A 20,375-nucleotide genomic window follows, 5' to 3' on the forward strand; every position below is an offset into this window, starting at 1 on the left:
TGCTGCGATGTTGGGAGGCTTATGTCGTACATACCACACCCAGCCTGAAGACAGTGCGTGTGTGTGTGTACCACTGTTTCAACCCTACTCCAGACAGATAACACTGACTAACGTCAAGCAAAAGAAACACTAGAGTGAGTGTGAGGAATACTGGAAGTGAACAGCTGTAGCCCATGGGTTCACATCGACAGCTTTACAGTCACAGTGCATCTGTATGAAGCCAAATGTGATTTTAAAGCTTTGCCATAATTTAATTTATGTTAAGAAAACATAGTTCTCTCTTGTGTTGAGAACACCTGTAATCCCAAGCACGTATAGAGTTAACATTATCACCACAGCTTCACCGCTTAGATAAAGATTAGGACTGTAAAAAAAAAAAAAAAAAAGTACTCTTATCACTTACACTTTGTTACGTCTGCCTTGGAGGTTTGCCAAGACATATACAACATGCAATTTATTAGAAATAAGATTCTGAAAAAGTTTGATCTAACAAATGGCTTGACAGTGTATAGGTTACCCCTATGGAAGCATAAATAGAGAGTACGTGACTGATTACATTGAGTATGTCAGGAGACACATTCAATGTGATCTGGACTGAAGAGATTACAGAGGCTTTGTTGATAAATGTCAACCTTTGCCCCCCGAGAAGCAGTATTCTGTTGCGTATATATAGTATGTAGTAGTAGAGGCCCGTAACTTGATTTTTCAAATCAGTATATTTTCCCTTTAGTCGCGCGCATATTGTATAAAATAAGCACACAGTATAGCTTTCATGCTGGCAAAATACCAAGCAGCCAATATGAATCATTTTTAGCAACAAGTGTACTTTTTTTTTTTCCTTCAACATTCAGGAATCATAAAATGAGCATTTGGTTGTCTAAACGTATTGTCAGTTAGATTATGTTACTATCTGACCTGAGAAGGGGAGACACCTAACTTGTCACTCACACACTGGTTATGTACGGAGATGGTAAAGCCTCCGTATGCCAGTGCGACAGATCAGATACACTATTCCAGACTCTGAAGTCATTAAACAGCTTTTCAATTGAGGTAACGGCACCATCTAGCAGGCCAGATGAGAATTGCAACCCATCTGACGCGATACTTTTGAGTGTACGTCAGTGAGAGTAATTCATCAGAGTTGAATAAAGTGACTAAAACTGTCCAAGCGGCTAAAACATTAGAAAAAAAAAAAAAAAAAAAACGAGTCTCAATTCTGAAGCCCGAAAGTGGGCAAATGCCTTAGATATAGGTATACGTAGTTTCACAGCACACATTTTGACTTATGGTAAATAAAAAAGAAACACATGCAGCTAAATGGATGTCAGCAATCATTCACCTGTGCCTTTTCTACTGGGACATGTCAAAATGTCCACTAGGACCAGCGCTGGATAGCAGCGCCTTAACGATACCTACGTCTTGATACAGAGACAAAACATTCTTTGAAGAAATCCCTTCAACAAATACACCAATTGCATAACACTGAACCGGTTACAAAAGCTTTGCCTGAATCAAAGTTAGGATTTATTTCAAAATGTCTTATTTTCTTTCTCTGCTACTAAGAATATGAACAAACATTCAAAGGCAACTTTTATTACTTGACAGTTTGATACTGGAGTCCATGACGAATATGTAATTTGACCTAACTCGGGTACGAACAGTTAAAAATGATATTTAGATGTTTTACGGATGATCTCCTCTCTCATGCGGCCACTATGAAGACTTGATTCTGCAAACACCGTGTGGTTTTATTGGTACAGCATGAAGGCACAGATATAATTCAGTGAGCTGACTGGACCAAAAAAGGGGGATGGGTCACAGCCAACCAGAGTACACTGATGGGATAAAAATAAACAGATCAAAGTTTTGGCTGACCACACAGTGAATATGTTTTTTTTTTTTTAACCAGTTGGCTTTTACTTTCATGATAATAGTTAAAAGATAATCCTGCCAGGAGAGGGTGTAATGCAGTCAATTAACATTTACTATATAAAAAATGCTGGTAGCAATGTGTACCAGAAACAAAAAACACATTACATAGACCAAAACAGAAAAAAAGCAAGTGTAAGCTGGATAATTTGTTAGTGTTATCAGACAAAACTCTACCCCAGTGCACTGTGGGTAACCTTAGCGTGGTCTGTACCATACATCATTTTGCATACACCAAAAAAAGATACAACCAAAACACCCATCATTTCTGATGTTCAGAGTAACACTTCTAGCTGTGCTGGTAAAATACAAAAAAAGAAAACAAAAAGATAGTTCATCTTTACAAAAACAAGTCTATTTACCTTGTTTTGGCTTATAAACAGTACCATTACAAGTGTAGTGTACACGTCCTATACATCAGTGCTCCTCAGGTTAAGGCTTATTGAACCAAAGCACATTCTTATCCCAACTCACGCGGAGGTAGAAATACTGCAGCGATCCAACGCAGTTAGACTGAAACAGTATTGTGTAAATGAACAGTAAAAGATCATCATTTCATTCAAAATGCTGAACTTAAATCTGAAACTGGCTGGGAACTATTTTGTTTCCAAAACAAACAAACAAGTGAGTCAAAATGAAAAACACCTCTTTGACATCGGAACAAACGATCTTCCCCTCCACACACTGTACCACTGGAAACCTTTGAACAGCAAACACACCTAAAAGCATGGCCCTCTTTACACTCTGACAATATGTTTCAAATATAAATACGACTTTTACGTCTTCACGTGTAGTGAATTGCATTGTGGGAAGAGGCACGCTCTTTCCCACTATTTCTGTAATATGATCCTAACAGTCTTGATTAAACCAACTGGAGTATAAGGATTCGCCACACTAAGCAGTGATGGAGGACACGGCTCAGTCTATTCCTACCGTACAGAGATAGTACAAACTGTAAAAGGCATCGGCATTGTGAAAGAGTTACATTAACACTGATTAAATGATTTCATCGACAACCGATATTCAAACTTGTCTCACATCAGTCACACCTACGATGTAAATGCATATGCTCGGAAAACTCCCCGGAGAAGAGAACATCCTATTTTTAGTGCACCACAGCTAGATTGTCATTGTATATAATGTATATGACGGAAGAATAGAACATATTAAACTTGATTAAATGTAGTTTGGCTCTTTCGCTGGTTTCTTTTTCATCATATGCTTGTCAGCGAATAAAAAAAAACGTATTAAAAAGAAAACTCTTACACCCACAATGGCATTGAGAGGCGAGCTAAATGAGTTTCACCGGGTGATTATGTAATTATTCAGGCGAATACGTTACAAAACATACTGATTTTGGGCAAAATCTATAAAAATGAATTTAAAATTTAGTGTTTAAGTCATGGGATGTCAGGAAACGTGTGCATAGATTGCTGCGATACACATACACATAAAAAAAGGTGTGACTACAGTGTGACTGTTGGTCTGTTAAAACTAGTGTGTGTTTAGAGTAGAGGAGTGTTGATTCTCTGTGTTTGAGCTGGAAATAGTGTTGATGCTGTATGTATCAAAAAGTCCGTGGAGAGTCTCTGCATGCACGCCACGTGCTGCTAGTCATTAACTAGCCGATAAACATGGTACTGTGCACCGTGTTCACTGGTGGACACTTCGAACACGAAGGCGATGCACAGCAGAGTCTCCTGAGTTTCTCTGTTGGACACCACCTGGCAAGAGAAGGAGGGGGAAAGAGGAAACCGTTAGGGAGATCAGGATTCAATGACAAAACATACGCACAAACACCGGGCCAGTGTTCCAGATGGAGGATGTAATGATGCACACACCTGTAGGATGGTGAAGTTCTCCAGCACACTGTTCATCATGTACTTCTCTGGCAGGTGTTTGAGCTTGTGGATGAAGTTGATCATATATTCACACATGGGCGAACGATTGATGCGGAACACATACTTTCCCCCTTCCATGTGTGCATATTCTGTCTGAATGGGAGGAATCCACACATACGCGTCACAATTTAACCGCATGATTATGGCGGGTATGAGATTCTTTATTTGCACTTTAAAAAAAAAAAAAAAAAAAGAGAGAGAAGATGTTGGCGTTCTCACCTCAACCTTCTCGACCACCTGTTTGCCAAAGGAGCAGACCTTCGTTGAGACACTGATGGTGATGTTTTCTGTACCGCTGTACTGGCTGCTCACACCGTAGAACACACCGGCGCCCTCCTCGATGTCGCTGCTCAGGTCGGCCTGGAACAAGAACAAAAGCAGATTGACAGAGAGCGTCAAAAGAGAGGGAGAATCAGAAGTAGCCATTATCAAAAAAACAAATCTATTGCAGCAGATATCTGGGCCAGAAAGGAAATATATCCACCATTTGTGTTCTGGTGAGGAACACGCAATGTAAACAAACATTTTGTTTTGTTTACAAGAAAACTCTACAGGGCACCTCCGAGTGAAATACTGCTGAACGAAGCAACTACCACTGAAGAAGTCCTTTCCTGTGTAACACCCGGCTGCAGCGGCACATTGGCTTTGCCTCCCCCGTGTGGTGCAGCAGGTTATAACCTGAGATTGTAAACTGAGTTGCGTAATGTATAACACCAAGTTAAACCAACTATCTAATGCAATGACTGTTATACAATCTCATGTAAAAAACTAAAACGTCCGTTCGTGTCAAATTCCCAAATGACCACTTGGCGCCTCGTGATCATTTATAAATCAATGAATTTCTGTCCTGCAGCCTGCTTTGCAAAGTTCTCGGTTATTAAAAATGATCTTATCGGGCAGAAAACTGGTTTTCTGTACTGACCCAGAACTTGACGAGGAAGAAGGCGTTGTGTGGCCCTTTTTCATACAGCTCCTTCAGGCCTCCTTTCTTCTCAGAGAACTTGTCGTAAATCTGCCTCACATCTATGGACTCCAGTACGGGGTCACTGTAGCCGGGGTTTGATGGGCCAATGAGTACGAAAAGGTGTTTATACTGTAGGGAAGAAAGGAGAAGTGATAATAGAGAAGACACACAGTTTTGGCGAATATATATATACATAGATCGTTGTTGTCTGGATGTCTGTACCGTCTCCCTGTCTCTCTGGATCTCCATAAAAGCAGAGTACTCCAGGAGCCGTAGTTTTGCTGAGGCGATGGTTCTGTCTTGCCATACGGGAGCTGCTATCGCTGCAGGTCGTGGGGGAGGCAGGGGCTCATAGCCTGCGAAACATTGAAACCAGAAAAGAACAATTAACATACCAATAATCATTGCTATTTACTCAAATCAGTGAGTTTGTGTTCACACTTACTGATAGGTGTAGGGACAGGGGCTGGTAGTGTAGTGTATGGTGGCTGTGCAAAGGGCTTGATGCTGCAAGAGTACAAACCCAAAAATGAGCAACTGTACCAGCAGAAGCACAAGACTTACTCCAATTTTTAAAAAGCAAGTAATCTGCCACTTACTCCTGAGAATGTCCAGGCTGTCCTGGCATAGGGCCGGGCCAAAACTGAACAACGGGAAAGACAGGAAACGGGACAGATAGTGTTACTCAGAGTTTCACCCAGAAGGTGGAAAAGAACATATGTGTGTCTGCATGTATGCATTTGTTTGTCTCACTCTGACTGGTGGTGGGAACGGAGTCTGGGGTTTCATTACGCTAGCAGACACAATCTGAGCTGACGAGAGGTTGGCTACCGTCTGCAATGCCTTGTCTTTGGATACCTGGTCCTGAAAGAGAAAGAACAAGTAATACACGATGAAAACGTGCCAAAAAAAACCCAGTAAAATATAGGTCGACGTTCCAAAGTCAGCAAGCCTTCAAGGCCGGTTTAGACAGAAAGCCAGCCAACATATTATAGAGTACTTGAGCATGATGCAGTAACTATGAGGGAAGACAGGACAGAGTGCAAAGCAGATAACAGGGGGGATGCCAAAGCAGGAGGCGCACCAAGCTAGCAGGCTAGGAGAGCTAACTGGACCATCACCAGTATTTAACTAAAGCCACTAAAAACAAAAGAGTAATGAGCAGGGGTTTTTTTTGGGGGGGGGGGGGGGGGTTTGGCAGTAGAACTGCATTGTAGACTAGCAGTTATGTGATGCCAACCAAAAAAAAAAAGCACAAAGCCTGAAGCAGAAGATTGTAGTTGTATAATCAAAACTTACCAAGTTCATGGCCTACGGCAAAGAAGACACGTCATTAATTAACTTCAGTACATTCAAAACAACAGCAGGTCACAGAATCACTATTGGGTGAAGAGGGGAAACCCCTTCCTCAGTACACACAGCTCTTTGAAATGACTACACCACTGACCTACCTTGTCAAGCATGCTCACGGTACATGTATCTTACATCGACAGGACGAGCTACATCCTATTCATCTGTGCCGCACGTTTATGCCAGGAAATATACCGGCGTGGAAATCTGAACACGTTCTCCAAACGTGTATTAGGAGTGCAGCAGGATAAATGCATTTGGTGCAAAATGATGTCACAGAGTTTATTACAGTGAATGGTAAAACCACAAGACAAACGGAACGCGTAAACGGAAAGGATATAAAGACGGGGGAAAATGTCTGAGAGTGAGAACGTGGAGATCAGAAATGATTTGAGAGAGAAATCTGGAAATTTGTAATATGTGCACGTCGATGAGGTGCACATTAAAAACTCCCTGTACGTCTGTGTGTGTGTGTGTGTGTGTGTGTAAGCTTTTATGTCTACAGCCATGCACATGCTTAGGTCAACCGAGCCGGCTATCGACTCTAATATAATTATCTGTCCATAGCCACGAGCGTCTTGAACTATAAGTAAACTGCTCCACATTAATGGCATGCATTATAACGAACACCTCTTCTCCACAAATTAGGATACACGGATGCCTTCAACGAATCTCTCTTTCGCACTGAGCAACGCCAGACGACGTCAAACACTGACAGAAAATATAACAAGTTAGCAAAGCCTGAGCCCGCCACGTTCCCACAGACACTATCTCACAGCCCCGACGATGGCGTTACAAATCATGCACCTAACTTTTTGTAAGCTGGATTTATACTTCTTAAGTTGTTCCAGTGGTCCTGCCTTAGATACTTCTATAAGAACCCCGATATCACCACTACACTAAATGCCTTGTCATGCTTTATCATTTAAACTTTCCTTCCCTCGTACAGTAGGACCTCAGCAGAGAAGCATACATCTGCCATAAGCTCGGACAAAGGCTTCTGTGCCGATTTACTGTTTATGTTGGGTTGGATTTGGGTCACATGCAGAGCGAAGCAGCTAGCACGATAAAGTCAGTGAGCATGTGTACCTTGAGCTTAGACTGAATCTCGCGAGACTTTCTCTTGACCAAGACTTGCAGGTGACTAGAGACCTGACGAAAGACAGGACGAAGGACAGAGGATGGGAGGAAAAAGGAAAGGAAAAAGAAGAGGGGATGTGACTACAGAGGGAAGGGAGAGTTGATTCAGTGGGCACCCACCTTGATGCTGGTCTGGTATTCTCGTACCCTCTTACGTGCCAGAACCTGAATGTGACTAGACACCTATGGAAGCAGGGTGACCCCCATGAAAAAAGCACACATTCACAGGGTGATCTTGCCATTTGAAATAGCCACGGTCCATTCATTATCATTTTAAGAAGGTAAATGGGTAATTTACAACAAAATAAACACATCACAAGATGTGCGCGGTGCACGTAGCAAATCCTAAATGAAAAGCCACACGTGTGGTCCTAAACAGCAGCTGTGCATACCTGCTTGCGTGTGCGCGTCTTCCCTGTTCGTAGCTTGATATAGCGAGCTATCAGCTCGTTTCGACCTAAAATTGAGAAAGTAATAGAATACAATCAGAGTGGAGCACTTCAAACACAAGCATCTTGGTTACACACACAATACAATAATGTGTTTGATATCAGAAAGTAAGACACGGATGGGGCTGGTAGAACCTGCAAGGAAAGGTAATCCGTTTTTAAAGTGTATTTAACTTAAGCCGACACGGCAAAATAAAGAGAAAAAAAAAACATGGCTGCCACTCAAATGTGACCAGACAACCAATTATCTCTCCGTTACATTTGATGTCTCGGGCATATAGGGCCCGATAACTATTTATGATGGTCTAAAAATGTCTAACAGGCTAACTCAGCAGCATCATTTTGCTCCTACACTGTGCCATGTAGCTTTTGTCTGTGGTATGTTCACAAAATAGGCCTCCGTGTTTGTAACTACACCACGCTAACCGCTGGTGCAACCAATCTCATCTGTTCCCTGAAACAAAAATGACCCTAAGAGGCAATGACGTCGTCAATCTTTGTATGAAGCAAACATAGATGAAGATCCCATTTGAAATGAAGAAATAACATAAAAGTTTAATGCAAATGCACTTTCAGTGAGAGATGGCGAGACTACTTGTGTAGTTAACGGGCTTCAAATATGTGGTGAACACAGAGTGCACGATCAGCCCTTTTCTTTATCTGCCTCCCCCGGCTCCAACCCACACCAGATGATCTGCTCGTCTCTAAATGTAACTGGTGAGAAACTCGCTATTCTCCCTGCTGCAGATGTGAGAGTTAGAGAGAGGCTAAAGGAAGCCAAACAAAGCCTCACAGACCGCTTCCACAGCTTTGTTCTTTTCATCGCACCAACATCACCATCCTTCTTTCTGGGAAGTGGTGCGATGCTGTCGGGACTTAGGTCACATCGGGCTGAGTCACATCAGCTCTGGAGTAACCAGAATCAACAGATGGGCCTGACTCAGACCAGGCAGTCTGCTGCAATTCCCTAAACAGGACACATGCGCTTTCCTGCAGCCCAACAATGCTCCACATAAGGCCAAACCAGTTTTCATCAGAAGTCACACATTCCATTTGTTTTGTGTGCGTTTACACCGTGACACGAAAACAGTCAGTTTTCAGTGAGGAAACAAAAAGTCTTCAACATGGATTTATCTCTCCGATCAAACCTTCTCACCCCGATACAGATACCTGGGCTCAGTGTTTATTAAAAGGATCACTGACTGAGACCATTCTTTGATGTGTAATACCAGTTTTGACTTAAACATTGCTTTCTTAACTTAAAACAACATGTAATAAATATACATTAAATCTACTGAATTGTTATTTATTATAGAAATAAACCACACACCAGCAACTTGGTCTTCAAAAATGTACAGGAATTACGATTCAAACCTAAAACCCTTTTAATGCAGCAACAAATTGGTCAAAACTTAAAGGAAATTAAAATATATATAAACGTAGAAATGAATTGAATAGATCAGCCCCATTGTCACAATAACCGATCCAGCTATTTAAATCAGTGCCGGCCCGATATCGGTATATCCCTAAATAAATTTCATCATTTCATTAAAAAAGGGAGATAAAGAGAGAAAATTAACCAAAAATAAACAAACGTGGGTCTAACTTTATTTTGGTCATTATTTCTTATTAAAAATAGGAGAGAATGACACAACGAGACTGTCTTTGACCCAACGGGAGTTGATCCATCTATAAATGGGTTCCGGCTCCGTTCACCACGGCCTGTATTTATCAAACTACTAGAAGTAAACACGTTTACTCACATCAGAAACTTAAGAATGAAAGATATTCATCAAAGGTTTTTTTTGACTCTTAAATTTGAGAGACAGACATGTTGTACACATCATTGGTCGTGATGAATAATTAATTAGCTACGGCAATATGAATAATTCAGAATGGCTTTTAGATTTTTCCATTACAACAAATTTCCAGTTATTTAATCTCCATTTTGTATATCTATATATTCTAAATAAATGAGATTGTTGTTGATTTCACCCATTAATTGCTACTGAAGATATTAAGGATTTAACATACAAATATAAATACAGTAAAATGTGAGTATTTGAACAACATGGCAGATATTACTCTCTTTGCTGCAAGCAACAACACGTTGCTGGATAAATGTGTCTCATTCTTCACACTCTGGGTAGAAACTCTTTAATACCAAATTGTCTCTTAAAAATAAATTCTTAGTTTAATAAATACCAGCTCTAAAATATATTGTGCTATTGGACACATCACCAACAACAACACCGACATGATGCTATAATATCATCATTCAAACAAGCACCCTCTGTTTTATCTGCGTCACCCGGTGAGTGCAATCCACTGAGACAGTGATCTGTGCGCTGATCATCCTAATTTGGGAATACATGCTTGACACCAGAATCCAGGGTGACATCATGGTAGCTACAGATCACTGAGAGCACGGAGACTGGGGCTCAAATACGACTGGCCTAGTTTAGCAGAAGGTATTACCTGTAAATAAACTGATATTTTGTTATAAAATTTCACAAATATTTAAAACTAAATGGGGGAATCAAAATGGTCACAGTTGTTATTAATAGGCAGTGATCAGAGGGTTAATGAGAGCGCGGGGATTATGTTCAATCTCAATGTAGCTGTGTGACGTGTGAATGCGTGCACCAGTGGGACTGTCCTTGTTTACTTAGATGGAAGTGGGGGGCGGTCAACACAGCGAGCCCACACTTTCACAAAAGGAGGAAATGCTGCCGCCACGTTGAAACAAACCTTCCCTTTCACACTCGCACAAATGCATGACACGGGCTGCTGCAGGCCGCATGCCAACACTAAAGTCAAAAAAGCTAAGAATGTTCTAATATAAAAGGTAGGAAGAAACTGTCAAAGACATGAAAGCTGTAGTCGCAGGCAGCATCCTGAACAGATACTAATAGACCAATACAACTGAGTCCTAAAGCAATTAGTGACCAGAGGAATGAGAGACCAAGCACCGTCTTCATATTCTTACCCGAACCTGACCTGAAATCTCAACCTGCTCTAACCTTTGATCCAGTCAGTGCCGGATGCCCTTTGACCTCAAGCTAAACATCCATCTCTCAAAATACCTGCAGGCAGATCACCCGAGCAAAGCCTAAGAGGATCTATGATCCATCAGCCTCTGGGTTTACAACTGTTCACAGTGGAACAACGGCTTTTGAGGGACAAAGTTTAAGTTTCATGTAATTCTGTAAAACTTAAGGCTGTTAGAGAGTGTGTGCAGTTCATTCATTTTGGCCGTTATACTTTATGGTCGTGGTGTAACGGACTGTAGTTGATCTGTATGGGACCCCCCCATATTGTCATTTTAAAGTCATCACCATCAACATGGATATGATGGCTGGCTGGATGATCATCATCATTACGTTAGGTTTAGTTTCCTGTTCCTCACCATACATCTTCCCCTCGTCAGAGAGTATGATCTTCCTCCTGCCGCAGGGAGGGTAGATGGCCAGAGCTTCGTGAAAGCTCTGCTCGATGTCTGGACTCCACACTCCCTCGGGGTCGCCGTCCAACCCGCGGTCCGCCCCGTCTGCCGCTCCTCCTTCTGCATCGCCGCCGTCCTCCTGCGCCCCGTCAGGGCTGCCACGGCAACTCCACTCCGACGCAATGATGCCGGCTCCTGACCACAACACACCTAGAGCACACAGGACAAGAGGGTTTTTAAAAGGTTCCACATCCTCTTGTCAACCTTTCTGTTGTCACATGGCATGCAGTTTACAATGACGATAGCGGCAGATTTATTACTGAAAAATGAAGAGTAGTTTTTAAAATGATGGCTCTTGGATTTCACACAAAAGCAGCCTTCATATATATTCTGCGAATGTAGATTTTGATGGCTGAAAGGACTGTGGCTGGCAGACTTTAGCTGTAACTAGTTGCCTAATTAAGCTAGCTAGGTTCAAATTTTTAAGTTGACGTGTGATTTATTCGCACAAAGTATTCACGTTTGATCTTAAAAGACCGTCGGTATGTTATTTTATAAACCCGTCTTGCTGATTAATTTGTTAAATGTAAAACTAGTTTGGTGAACGCTCCCTGTGCTTGCCATGAGTCCAGGTTTTCTTCCACATTAAAAAAGCATCACACCAAAATATATGTACCACAATGTGAGAGCAGTATTTGTTTTTATAGCTGATGAATTTCGAAAAAAAGGCATCGCAATCAGCAAGGTCTGAAGAAATGAATGCAGCCGTCTTCTGGACGCTTTCAAAACAGAGTTCAGCTTGAAATCATCTGTTACAGCCACACACAGCCCCTAAAGTCTGTGAACAAGAAATAATGAACAAAACACATTGTTGTGGTTACATTTTGTTTTGTAACTTTTCATCAACAAGAGAATGTAAGTGAGTCTTAATGGGGATGCAGCGATACCGGACACATACCGACTCAAATAGCCGGATCGGGTATCGGTGAGAATGGGGCCAATCTATTAACTTCAATTCTATGTTTATATAAGTTTTGACCAATTAGTTGCTGCAATAAAAAGGTTGACAGTTGAATTGTAAGTCCTGTACATTTTCAGGATTTCTTTAACAAGTTACTGGTAAATAATAATAAATGTATATCTTTGTATGTATTTATTATATTTTGTTTTACAAAGTTAAGAAAGCAATGCTTAAGTCAAGCCTGAGGTTGCCTTCCACACATAAAAGAATGAGCCATGTCCCTTCCACACAGTGAAGCATACAGATTATTACTTAATACAGCACTTGGTATCAGCCGATACCCAAAGCCCAGGTACAGATATCAGTATCGAGACTAAAAAACTCGGATCTGTGCATCCATAGTTCTTCCTTTGTACATGCTCGCTAAGATTAATTAAACCCTGTGAGTTTTAAATGAGTCTCATCAACAGGCGGGTCAAGAAATCGACTTTATTCAACCGAACACATTGCGACAGACAGACGGGACCGGGATTAACCACGCGGTCACCAAAGAACCGCGGCTGGAATCCAAATATCTCCACACTTCACCAACAGTGAGAGATCAGATTCATCTGAAGTTGTTTACCGCCTCCGTGTACACAGGGTGTATTAATAGCCCTGGCATCCAGGGGTTAAAGACCTGACAAGCAAAATGGCAAAACATTAAGAGCGTGTAAATTTACAAAGACGCTGGCCACGGTCAATGAAGACACCACCAGTCGGTCGAGCTATTGCGGTTATACCAGTTAGTGATGACATTTTCCTTTCGCTACAAAAGACAACACTACTTTAAAAAGGCAGTTATTGAGCCATATGAACGTCCCTGCAACTTAAGGCCACATGAGGAAATTACACATTCTTCTGTTATTGTTGAAGATGCTCCAAGTCTCCTCAAACACATGCACACATATGCAACACGAATGCCGCTTGGTGTAATGTTTTCCAGAGTGTGTCTAACATGGCCCCTGCCACAGAGGAACCACAGAGGATCAATGTGGTCGCAGGAGCTTCCCCTGCTGTGGTGGGCTTATTGGACTCTCTGCACAGGGCATTCACAGTTTGAATCACCGCAGACGGGACTGAAGCAACATTGTGGTATTCATGGGGACATGAAAGTTTGAAGAGGTTTAGGGTACAATTCACAATGCAACAGAAGTTCCCTACCTGTGGGTGATTCATCTGAGAGGTCACAAGATGATTAAATGATTTTTTATGTTTTCAGACTTCGAACATATCTTTGCCATTTGTTCTTGTGAAATCCTTTGTATTTTCACCTACAAAGGCTTTCAAATGAAAGATGGAGAGAGAGAGAGAAACATCCCAAGTAACTACTCAAAGCTTATCCTGCGTTCCAGACAACTCTGAACTCGAAAATTGCCAACCGCTTACTAGAAAAAGTACAATGGAACGCCACTTAAAAGCAAAGCAGAAAATGTTTGACTTCAGAGTGTAAGATTGTGATAAAAAAAAAATACCCAAACTTCCAGCCCATAGAGCAAGTGCACTAGCTGTTATTTAATTATCTTCTTATTTCTCAATGCAAGTCTATGGAAAAACGTCCTTTGTGGTGAATTGCATTATGTGACGGACCTGGAAGATTGAATTCCAAAGTCTGGCCACGGTGTCAAATTTCTAGTGATGTCGTCTGTTACCTCATATTGTTTTTTTCTTGTTTTGTTAATATGCAAGGTGGCTGCACTGCTTGGAGTTTAACTGTATGTACGCGAGCCAAACAATCCTCAGCTTGTCACAGTCAGACATGATTTGGTTTGGGTCGTGCACCTGGAAAGCTTACAGGTGAAAATAGAAATGGGAAACGTCGAGCTCCAACGTTGACTAGAATGCAGCATAAGGCCATAACCTGTGGTGATTGGTCATAGGTGTTCATAGGGGGTCACCGCTAAATGGGATAACATACGGTACATTTATTTGTCTCAGAGTGGCATATCGGCACAAAAAAGGAATATAGATTGGGTTATGCAACATTAAATACACCCGTATTTGCTGTATCAACAATGATTTATAGTAATTTCAATACTATGTCACCCTAATGACAATGTAAGCTCTGTTTGTGGCAATGAAAAAGCCACTTCACTACTTTTCTGCATGTAGGGTTTAATAAAGTCAGAGCAAACGTGTACACAGATATATAAATAATTGAGGAAACAAAGTCAAAACATGTATAAGTGTAGTAATAACATGGCCAGGGAGTGCATGTATCAGGACCGACTGTATGGAATCGTTACTTTGGTCCAACATTGCAACTGAGGCATCACAGCAACAGAGTCGTGGTGATGCAAAGTTAGGACATTATGCACTGAAGGCATATGTGGCCCTGTCAGTTTCAATATAGCTCTCTCAGTGGCCAAAAGGTCAGATGCTTGGTGCAGAGAAGCCAGAGCATTGAGCTAAATAAAGCTATGAGCTCAGCTAACATTGACAAGAGACATGCACACTACGGCCTGTCTTCAGCTCCAATAGGAACAGTGACTTTATGATTAACAGAGCTAGATCTCATCACAGTACTTTCAGATTAACATGGCCACCTCAGCTGACTACTACTACTACTACTACTACTACTACTACTACTACTACTACTACAGGCTCCTGTAGGTTCAAGACAGCAAATCAATCAGACTTTAAGCACTTCGTACGAGTCTAAAGATCAAATCTTACAGCAATTGGATAACTCAGTCAGGATGTGTGTGTGCTGGAGACGAACAAAGGTGTTTTTTTCTCTCTCCTCTGTCTCCTGCTGAACCCGTAAGACCAGTCTCACACGTTGGTGACAGTTTTATAATAACACGAAAGGAATTCTTTCTGCTAGCATGTAACGTTAAGGCTAGCTATGAGGGGGAGAAAAAAAAAACCCAAATCACACTCAACGGCTGGAAGCCGTGTAGCCAACTGTGAGTTGGCAAAATCTTGCCTTTGATCCAAAAGAGTGGAAAAAAACTAGGCCTAGCTGTTGTTAAAACACCGTAAACCACTTTAAAGTGCAAGAGGCGGTGTTGTTTTCTACACTTCAGTGGGTATTTTACAGACAAGCCACTGATAGCCTGGCGTGCTAGTTGGTTAGCTTGCGAGCTAATAATACCTCAACAAACTCCAAACTAAGTCCAAGAGACGCCTGAAAAGTCACCGCGAACACAGCGACGAGAGGCTGGGTGAATTAAATAGGAACTCGCTGCTAAAACACAGGAGCCTCTGATTCAGCAAAGCGGCAGCGGGGAAAATGCGAAATATGTCAAATATCCCAAAACTTCCAAGCACACACGAAGCGAAGCAGCTGCCGCAGCAGGAAAGTTTGAGCACACAACAAAGAACTATCTGAGAGCGCACTCACCTCACTATGGCTGTCCTGCCCTTGTTGTTACAGGCACACGCTCTTCCCCGTGCGGAGTTGTTTCTAAAGCAGTTTTGCTGTGTGTGTCGCGAGTATTTCCTCGGTACAAATAACCGTGTTTGACAGAAAAAAAAGGCGGAATGCCAAGTATGAGTTTGGTATGGAATCAACGCGCGGAGGAAAACGCACAGAGGCGTGGCGTCGAAACACGCGCACACGCAAAAGTTTTGGGTGTCCCAACGCAAACTCCTCCCATGACACCGGACTCCTGGTGGATGAGGAAAAAGGGGGATAGGGAAGGATGGTAGCGTTGAGTGTAGGTCACTGTGATGATTTCAACCCTGATATTGCTTTGACTACGTATTTGCACTGATAGTGGAGAAGTATTCTACTGCAAGTTTAATAAACGACAACAATGCTGCTTCACTATTTGGGCCTGAGAGCTACACGCTCACTCTGTGGCAACAGGTTTGTGCGAATACAATTTTGCTTTATTACCTAATCTCGAGGTCACTTTCCTAGATTATTGGGTTCAATCAAATTACCATGCAGCACATCTTGCCTATGAAAATAATTCCCAGTAAAATCACATATCCCCAAAAAGCGATTTATATTACAGTCAACACAGATTTATTCCCACACTAATTAAAACATGCATGCTTCCTTTCTTCATAGGACCAATATCAGTCCATGGACCCTACACAGCTGTACATTTATTAATATTTTTTTGAATTGTATGTTATTTAATATACAAATAATGGTATATATTAAAACTTTCTTTGGAGAGGGAAACCATCATGGGACATATCACTTGATGACATGAGGCTCACTGATCTTCAACGAACTCTTTTTCTTGTGTGTCTATTATTCAGGTATTTATTCAAATATATTCTGTACCAATTATCTATGTACATTCTTGACACAAGAAGACTATTGTAAATACCCTCTGATGTCACATTACATATTGTGAAACTATACACTTCATAGTGACGTGCTGGGACACTGTGGGGGGGGGGGGGGGGGGGGGGGCTGACAAAGCTGCTGAGGGATCTAGATAGGCTTGGGTAAGCCCTGGTTAATGATTTACATCACCTACAGTATTATTCTCCTATACTGGCAAGGAAAGAGTAATTAGAGGAAAAGGCCCTGCTTATGCAGCCATGTAACAGTGAATCTATTGTAAAAGGAGATGTAATGGGCTCTGGATGAAATGTCACGAGACTGACAAAGAGATTTAAACACTATTATTCTCAACTGCTGACAGTAAGCTCCTGTTTAATGGTACAGATTAAATGCTGATATCTGAGCAGGAACCTTGCAGGAGTTACACCTATTTCCAACAGTTGGAGTCGGTCATTGAGGTTTAAAGCTGAACTCGCAACATTTATCATCACGATATATTTAAGGCTTGCTTTCGTTATCTGCACCTACATGAAAATGCATTTGTCACCCACTTGATGTGCCATTTGAATGATGTTATCCCTGAATATGGCCACTGGAGGGCAGTATTACCATAGTAATGAGTATATTACTATATCAGGGGACGAGCAGGCCATACATACTGATTGATGAAAAGGTAAATGCCATTAACAACCAATAAGGAAGCTTTCTTTTTGGTAAATGTTTTATTTGGGTTCATCGTTGTGAATTTATGCCAGAAAATAAAGAGCCATTTCATCGTTTAGTTGGGTCAAGATGAATGACAAAGCCAAAACTTTAAAATTATAAAAACATTTATTTGGAACAAACAAAAGTGAACAAGGTAAGTATTGTGATAATGATGACGGACGGGCCTCAGGGCCTCAGACTGAAGTAAAGAGACAGTAGATGACAGATTGCCTAACATCAGGTGGATTTCATGTACAAACATGTCTACACAGGCCTTGACAGAGTTTTCTCCCTTCCCCAGTGAGGTCTCAGGCATCAGTGGAGATCAGGTAGTTATTTTCTTCCTTTCCAAGTTTCTAGAGAGAGAGAAAAAGAAAAGGAGGAAAAAAAGGGATTTCAAAAATTCAAAATCTGTCAGAAATAAAAGCCACAATGCATCTTGGCATTGGCATGGATTTTAAAGAGGCCGACTCTGTTTAAATATCGAAAGTATATGGGAAGTAAGCCTCTCTCTGTCTCTCTCCTTTATCCTTCAATACTTTCCACCTCTGTCTCATTCACTCAGAGACTGGCTGCAGGGCAGACTCTTATTCATTTCACAGAGTCGAGTGGTTAGGCTGCTCTTCATTACGGAAACAAAGACGAAGACATTCAATGGTCATTCCAGCGCTCCATCCCTTCAATTATTCTTTCTCTTTCCCGGGTTGTTGTCGTCACCTTTGCCCGACATTATAGTTATACTCGCCACTTTGATCATTTAGCAACAACAATCTAATACAATTGAATCATGATGGGTCCAAAGCCCTGAACACACACACACACACACACACACACACACACACTAATGCAATAATATGACATAATGTCTAATCTTAGCAGTTCCTCCTGATAATTGACTAAAACGTACGTTTTTTTTCTTTTCCACCCTAACACTTGCTTGACTTGTCTTCTATGTCTTATTTACCTTCCGTATGGGTGACTGTGTTCTTCCCTTGACTTTTCTGTAATGGCTCATGTTTAAAATAAAATAAATATCCTTGTTACAGTATGTGGACTAATTCCATAAATCACACATAAATACACAGTGGAGACATACCGACTGATCTCACAGTGGATAAATTCACACACGAGAGGGAATTAGGAGAAATAATAATAAACCAAAAACAGCATCTGCAAAAAAAAGTGGGATTATTCCTCAAGGATTGCCTTTACGGCTCACAAAATGCATTTACACAAGTATTCCACTAGATGGGGCGCCTCATCTAACTAGAGTGAAACCTGCTCCAAATGTTAGTTTATAGCAAGAGTCAGTGACAGTGGAATAATCGATCCTGTCTTTTTTTTAAGGGCAGATGTTCTGTTGCATAGATAAACTGTTTAGGTTTAAATTAGACTATTACTGACATCTGTTAGTGAACAAACTGTTGCATTTATGTACCAAGCCCCCCCCCCCAACAAAAGAGAGAAATAAATCATAGCACCTATCAAAGAAGACACATTTATTGTGCTCAGTTTAATACCTGCTAAATTTGAAATGCTACAACTATCAATCTTCAAGTTGGCTGCCACTCTGGTGCCGCCAGAGATGTCCCACCGTGATTACTATTGGCTATCGTTTCTACCAATGAGCCAATCAGAGCGAAGCAAAAACTGCATTAAGCCACCTGTTAAACAGATGCTGGATACACTTGTACTGGTGATCTAAAACGTAAAAGAGTCATAGTCTATGGCCTATATGGATTCCGTTATCGCTGATATAGTAAAATAGTATATAACGCTAAATAAATTCTGAAAATATATATTATGTAGATATTCCTCCTCGCTAGATTGTGCATATGGTTTGCTATATGCAGCATTGTTTTGTAGCTCGCAAAGCCTCTTCAGCCAGGTAGGCAGCAGTTTAGCTCTAAGTTATGAATTTTCTAAAGTTTATTTAGCTTGGGTTGTTGTTTTTAAGTTATGCATTTTCAAGAGTCTTGACCTGTTTTTCCCCAGTTGGTAAACACTTCTTCAAATCGGACAGGCGAGTAGCTTTTAGCTTGTGACGTTAGCTGGGCTGCTAGGAACGCGTCCACATCATTTAGAGATACTTCTGTTGGTCAGGACTCTACAGTCATTCAATGAATGAGCTGTTGCCGATCTATTTAATCAAGCCAATTTTATTTATACAGCCCAATATCACAATTTTTCCTTAAGGGGCATTTATTCGCCAGCCTTTGGATCATTTGTGCATTTATTTCGAAATATAATAATTCGGTTACTCTTAGCCACACTAAATACATGTTATTGGGCCTCTAAACACCTGACGTCACACTTTATGATCACTTTAACTTAATCGTTACTTAATCCACTATAGAAATAAGAGCTCATTTTTTAATTAAAATAACTTCTTTATTAAATGCTTCAAACAATAACTAAACAACCCGTCATTGCAGGCAGGACAACTGCGTTTGTGCAACTCTTGAGTTTCCCCAGAATAATTACTTCAGATTATTATTCTGTGTTTATTCAGTTCATCAATAACTTGATACACGTATATTTCTATGGATATATTTTTAATTTAAATTAATAAATATATAATAACTTCCATCATTATTGTACCAAAAATGTGTTTACATGCATGCGTTTACAATATTTTAGCTCATAAGTTAATATGTGGCCATATTAGCTGACTGCCTATAGCCAAATAGTTATAGCCAAATAATAATCTTTAGGAAACCTAAAAGGAAAAAAGGTGTACATTTTGGAAGAGCTGTGGAAAAAGGTTGCCCATTATTTTAAGGTTAGCCTCGTGGAAGAGTGAGAAACAGTGAAATAATAATTTAATTTATGATTTATTTTCTCAAAATGTAATGCTTTAATCAGTCCTGTAATTACAGAGCATTATAAGCAAATAAAAACTATAGTTTAGAGTAATTCATTAAATGATTAAGCTACTTTTTCTGTTAAACTACCTTGACTCAATACTAAAACCTCTGTGCACGAGGTTGAGGTAAGTAAATCAGTAACAAATTTCACGAGTGTATCCGTGTACTTATGCAATGAAACAGAGAGCCCAGTTCGCTTTATCTTTTAAAATAATGTAAATATTTAGTTTCAAATCCTCCCATGTGTAAATCTGTCTGTACTGAGCTGCTTGTGTTATTGATACCAGGAGAGATAACAAAGTGAGTGTGTCCCTGTGTGAACTGGGTGTGAGCACCACAACACACTGTTATCAGACTCAGCTGTCACGTTCAGTTA

At 40.8% G+C, this 20,375-nt stretch overlaps 1 protein-coding gene across 3 annotated transcripts; it reads right to left on the reverse strand.

The window, feature by feature from the left end:
* Window positions 1-1,501: 1,501 nt before the first annotated feature.
* Window positions 1,502-15,695, reverse strand: tead3a (TEA domain family member 3 a). 3 transcript variants are annotated; one of them, XM_076096480.1, is made up of 14 exons: window positions 15,525-15,695; window positions 13,343-13,461; window positions 11,143-11,388; window positions 7,677-7,741; window positions 7,405-7,467; window positions 6,094-6,105; window positions 5,548-5,658; window positions 5,394-5,437; window positions 5,240-5,301; window positions 5,017-5,150; window positions 4,753-4,923; window positions 4,050-4,190; window positions 3,771-3,923; window positions 1,502-3,653 (listed from the first exon to the last, which is right to left on the reverse strand). In XM_076096480.1, the coding sequence occupies exons 3-14, from the start codon at window positions 11,147-11,149 to the stop codon at window positions 3,540-3,542; spliced, it is 1,077 nt and encodes a 358-aa protein (XP_075952595.1). In that variant the 5' UTR covers window positions 11,150-11,388; window positions 13,343-13,461; window positions 15,525-15,695; the 3' UTR covers window positions 1,502-3,539. The 3 variants fall into 3 exon arrangements, with proteins under 3 accessions (XP_075952595.1, XP_075952586.1, XP_075952604.1); XM_076096471.1 differs by lacking the exon at window positions 13,343-13,461; XM_076096489.1 differs by lacking the exons at window positions 6,094-6,105; window positions 13,343-13,461.
* Between the last annotated feature and the right edge of the window lie 4,680 nt (window positions 15,696-20,375).

The sequence above is a fragment of the Anarhichas minor genome, unplaced genomic scaffold, assembly GCF_050575085.1.
Source record: "Anarhichas minor isolate MPS153535 unplaced genomic scaffold, ASM5057508v1 ptg000003l, whole genome shotgun sequence".
In the NCBI taxonomy this organism is placed as follows: Eukaryota; Metazoa; Chordata; class Actinopteri; order Perciformes; family Anarhichadidae; genus Anarhichas; species Anarhichas minor.

Coding starts and splice junctions, on each gene's coding strand:
- tead3a (XM_076096471.1), bottom strand. Junction 5,302..5,393: donor CAGCCTGGACATTCTCAGGA/GTAAGTGGCAGA, acceptor GTACTCTTGCAG/CATCAAGCCCTTTGCACAGC. Junction 3,654..3,770: donor AGAACTTCACCATCCTACAG/GTGTGTGCATCA, acceptor TTCTCTTGCCAG/GTGGTGTCCAACAGAGAAAC.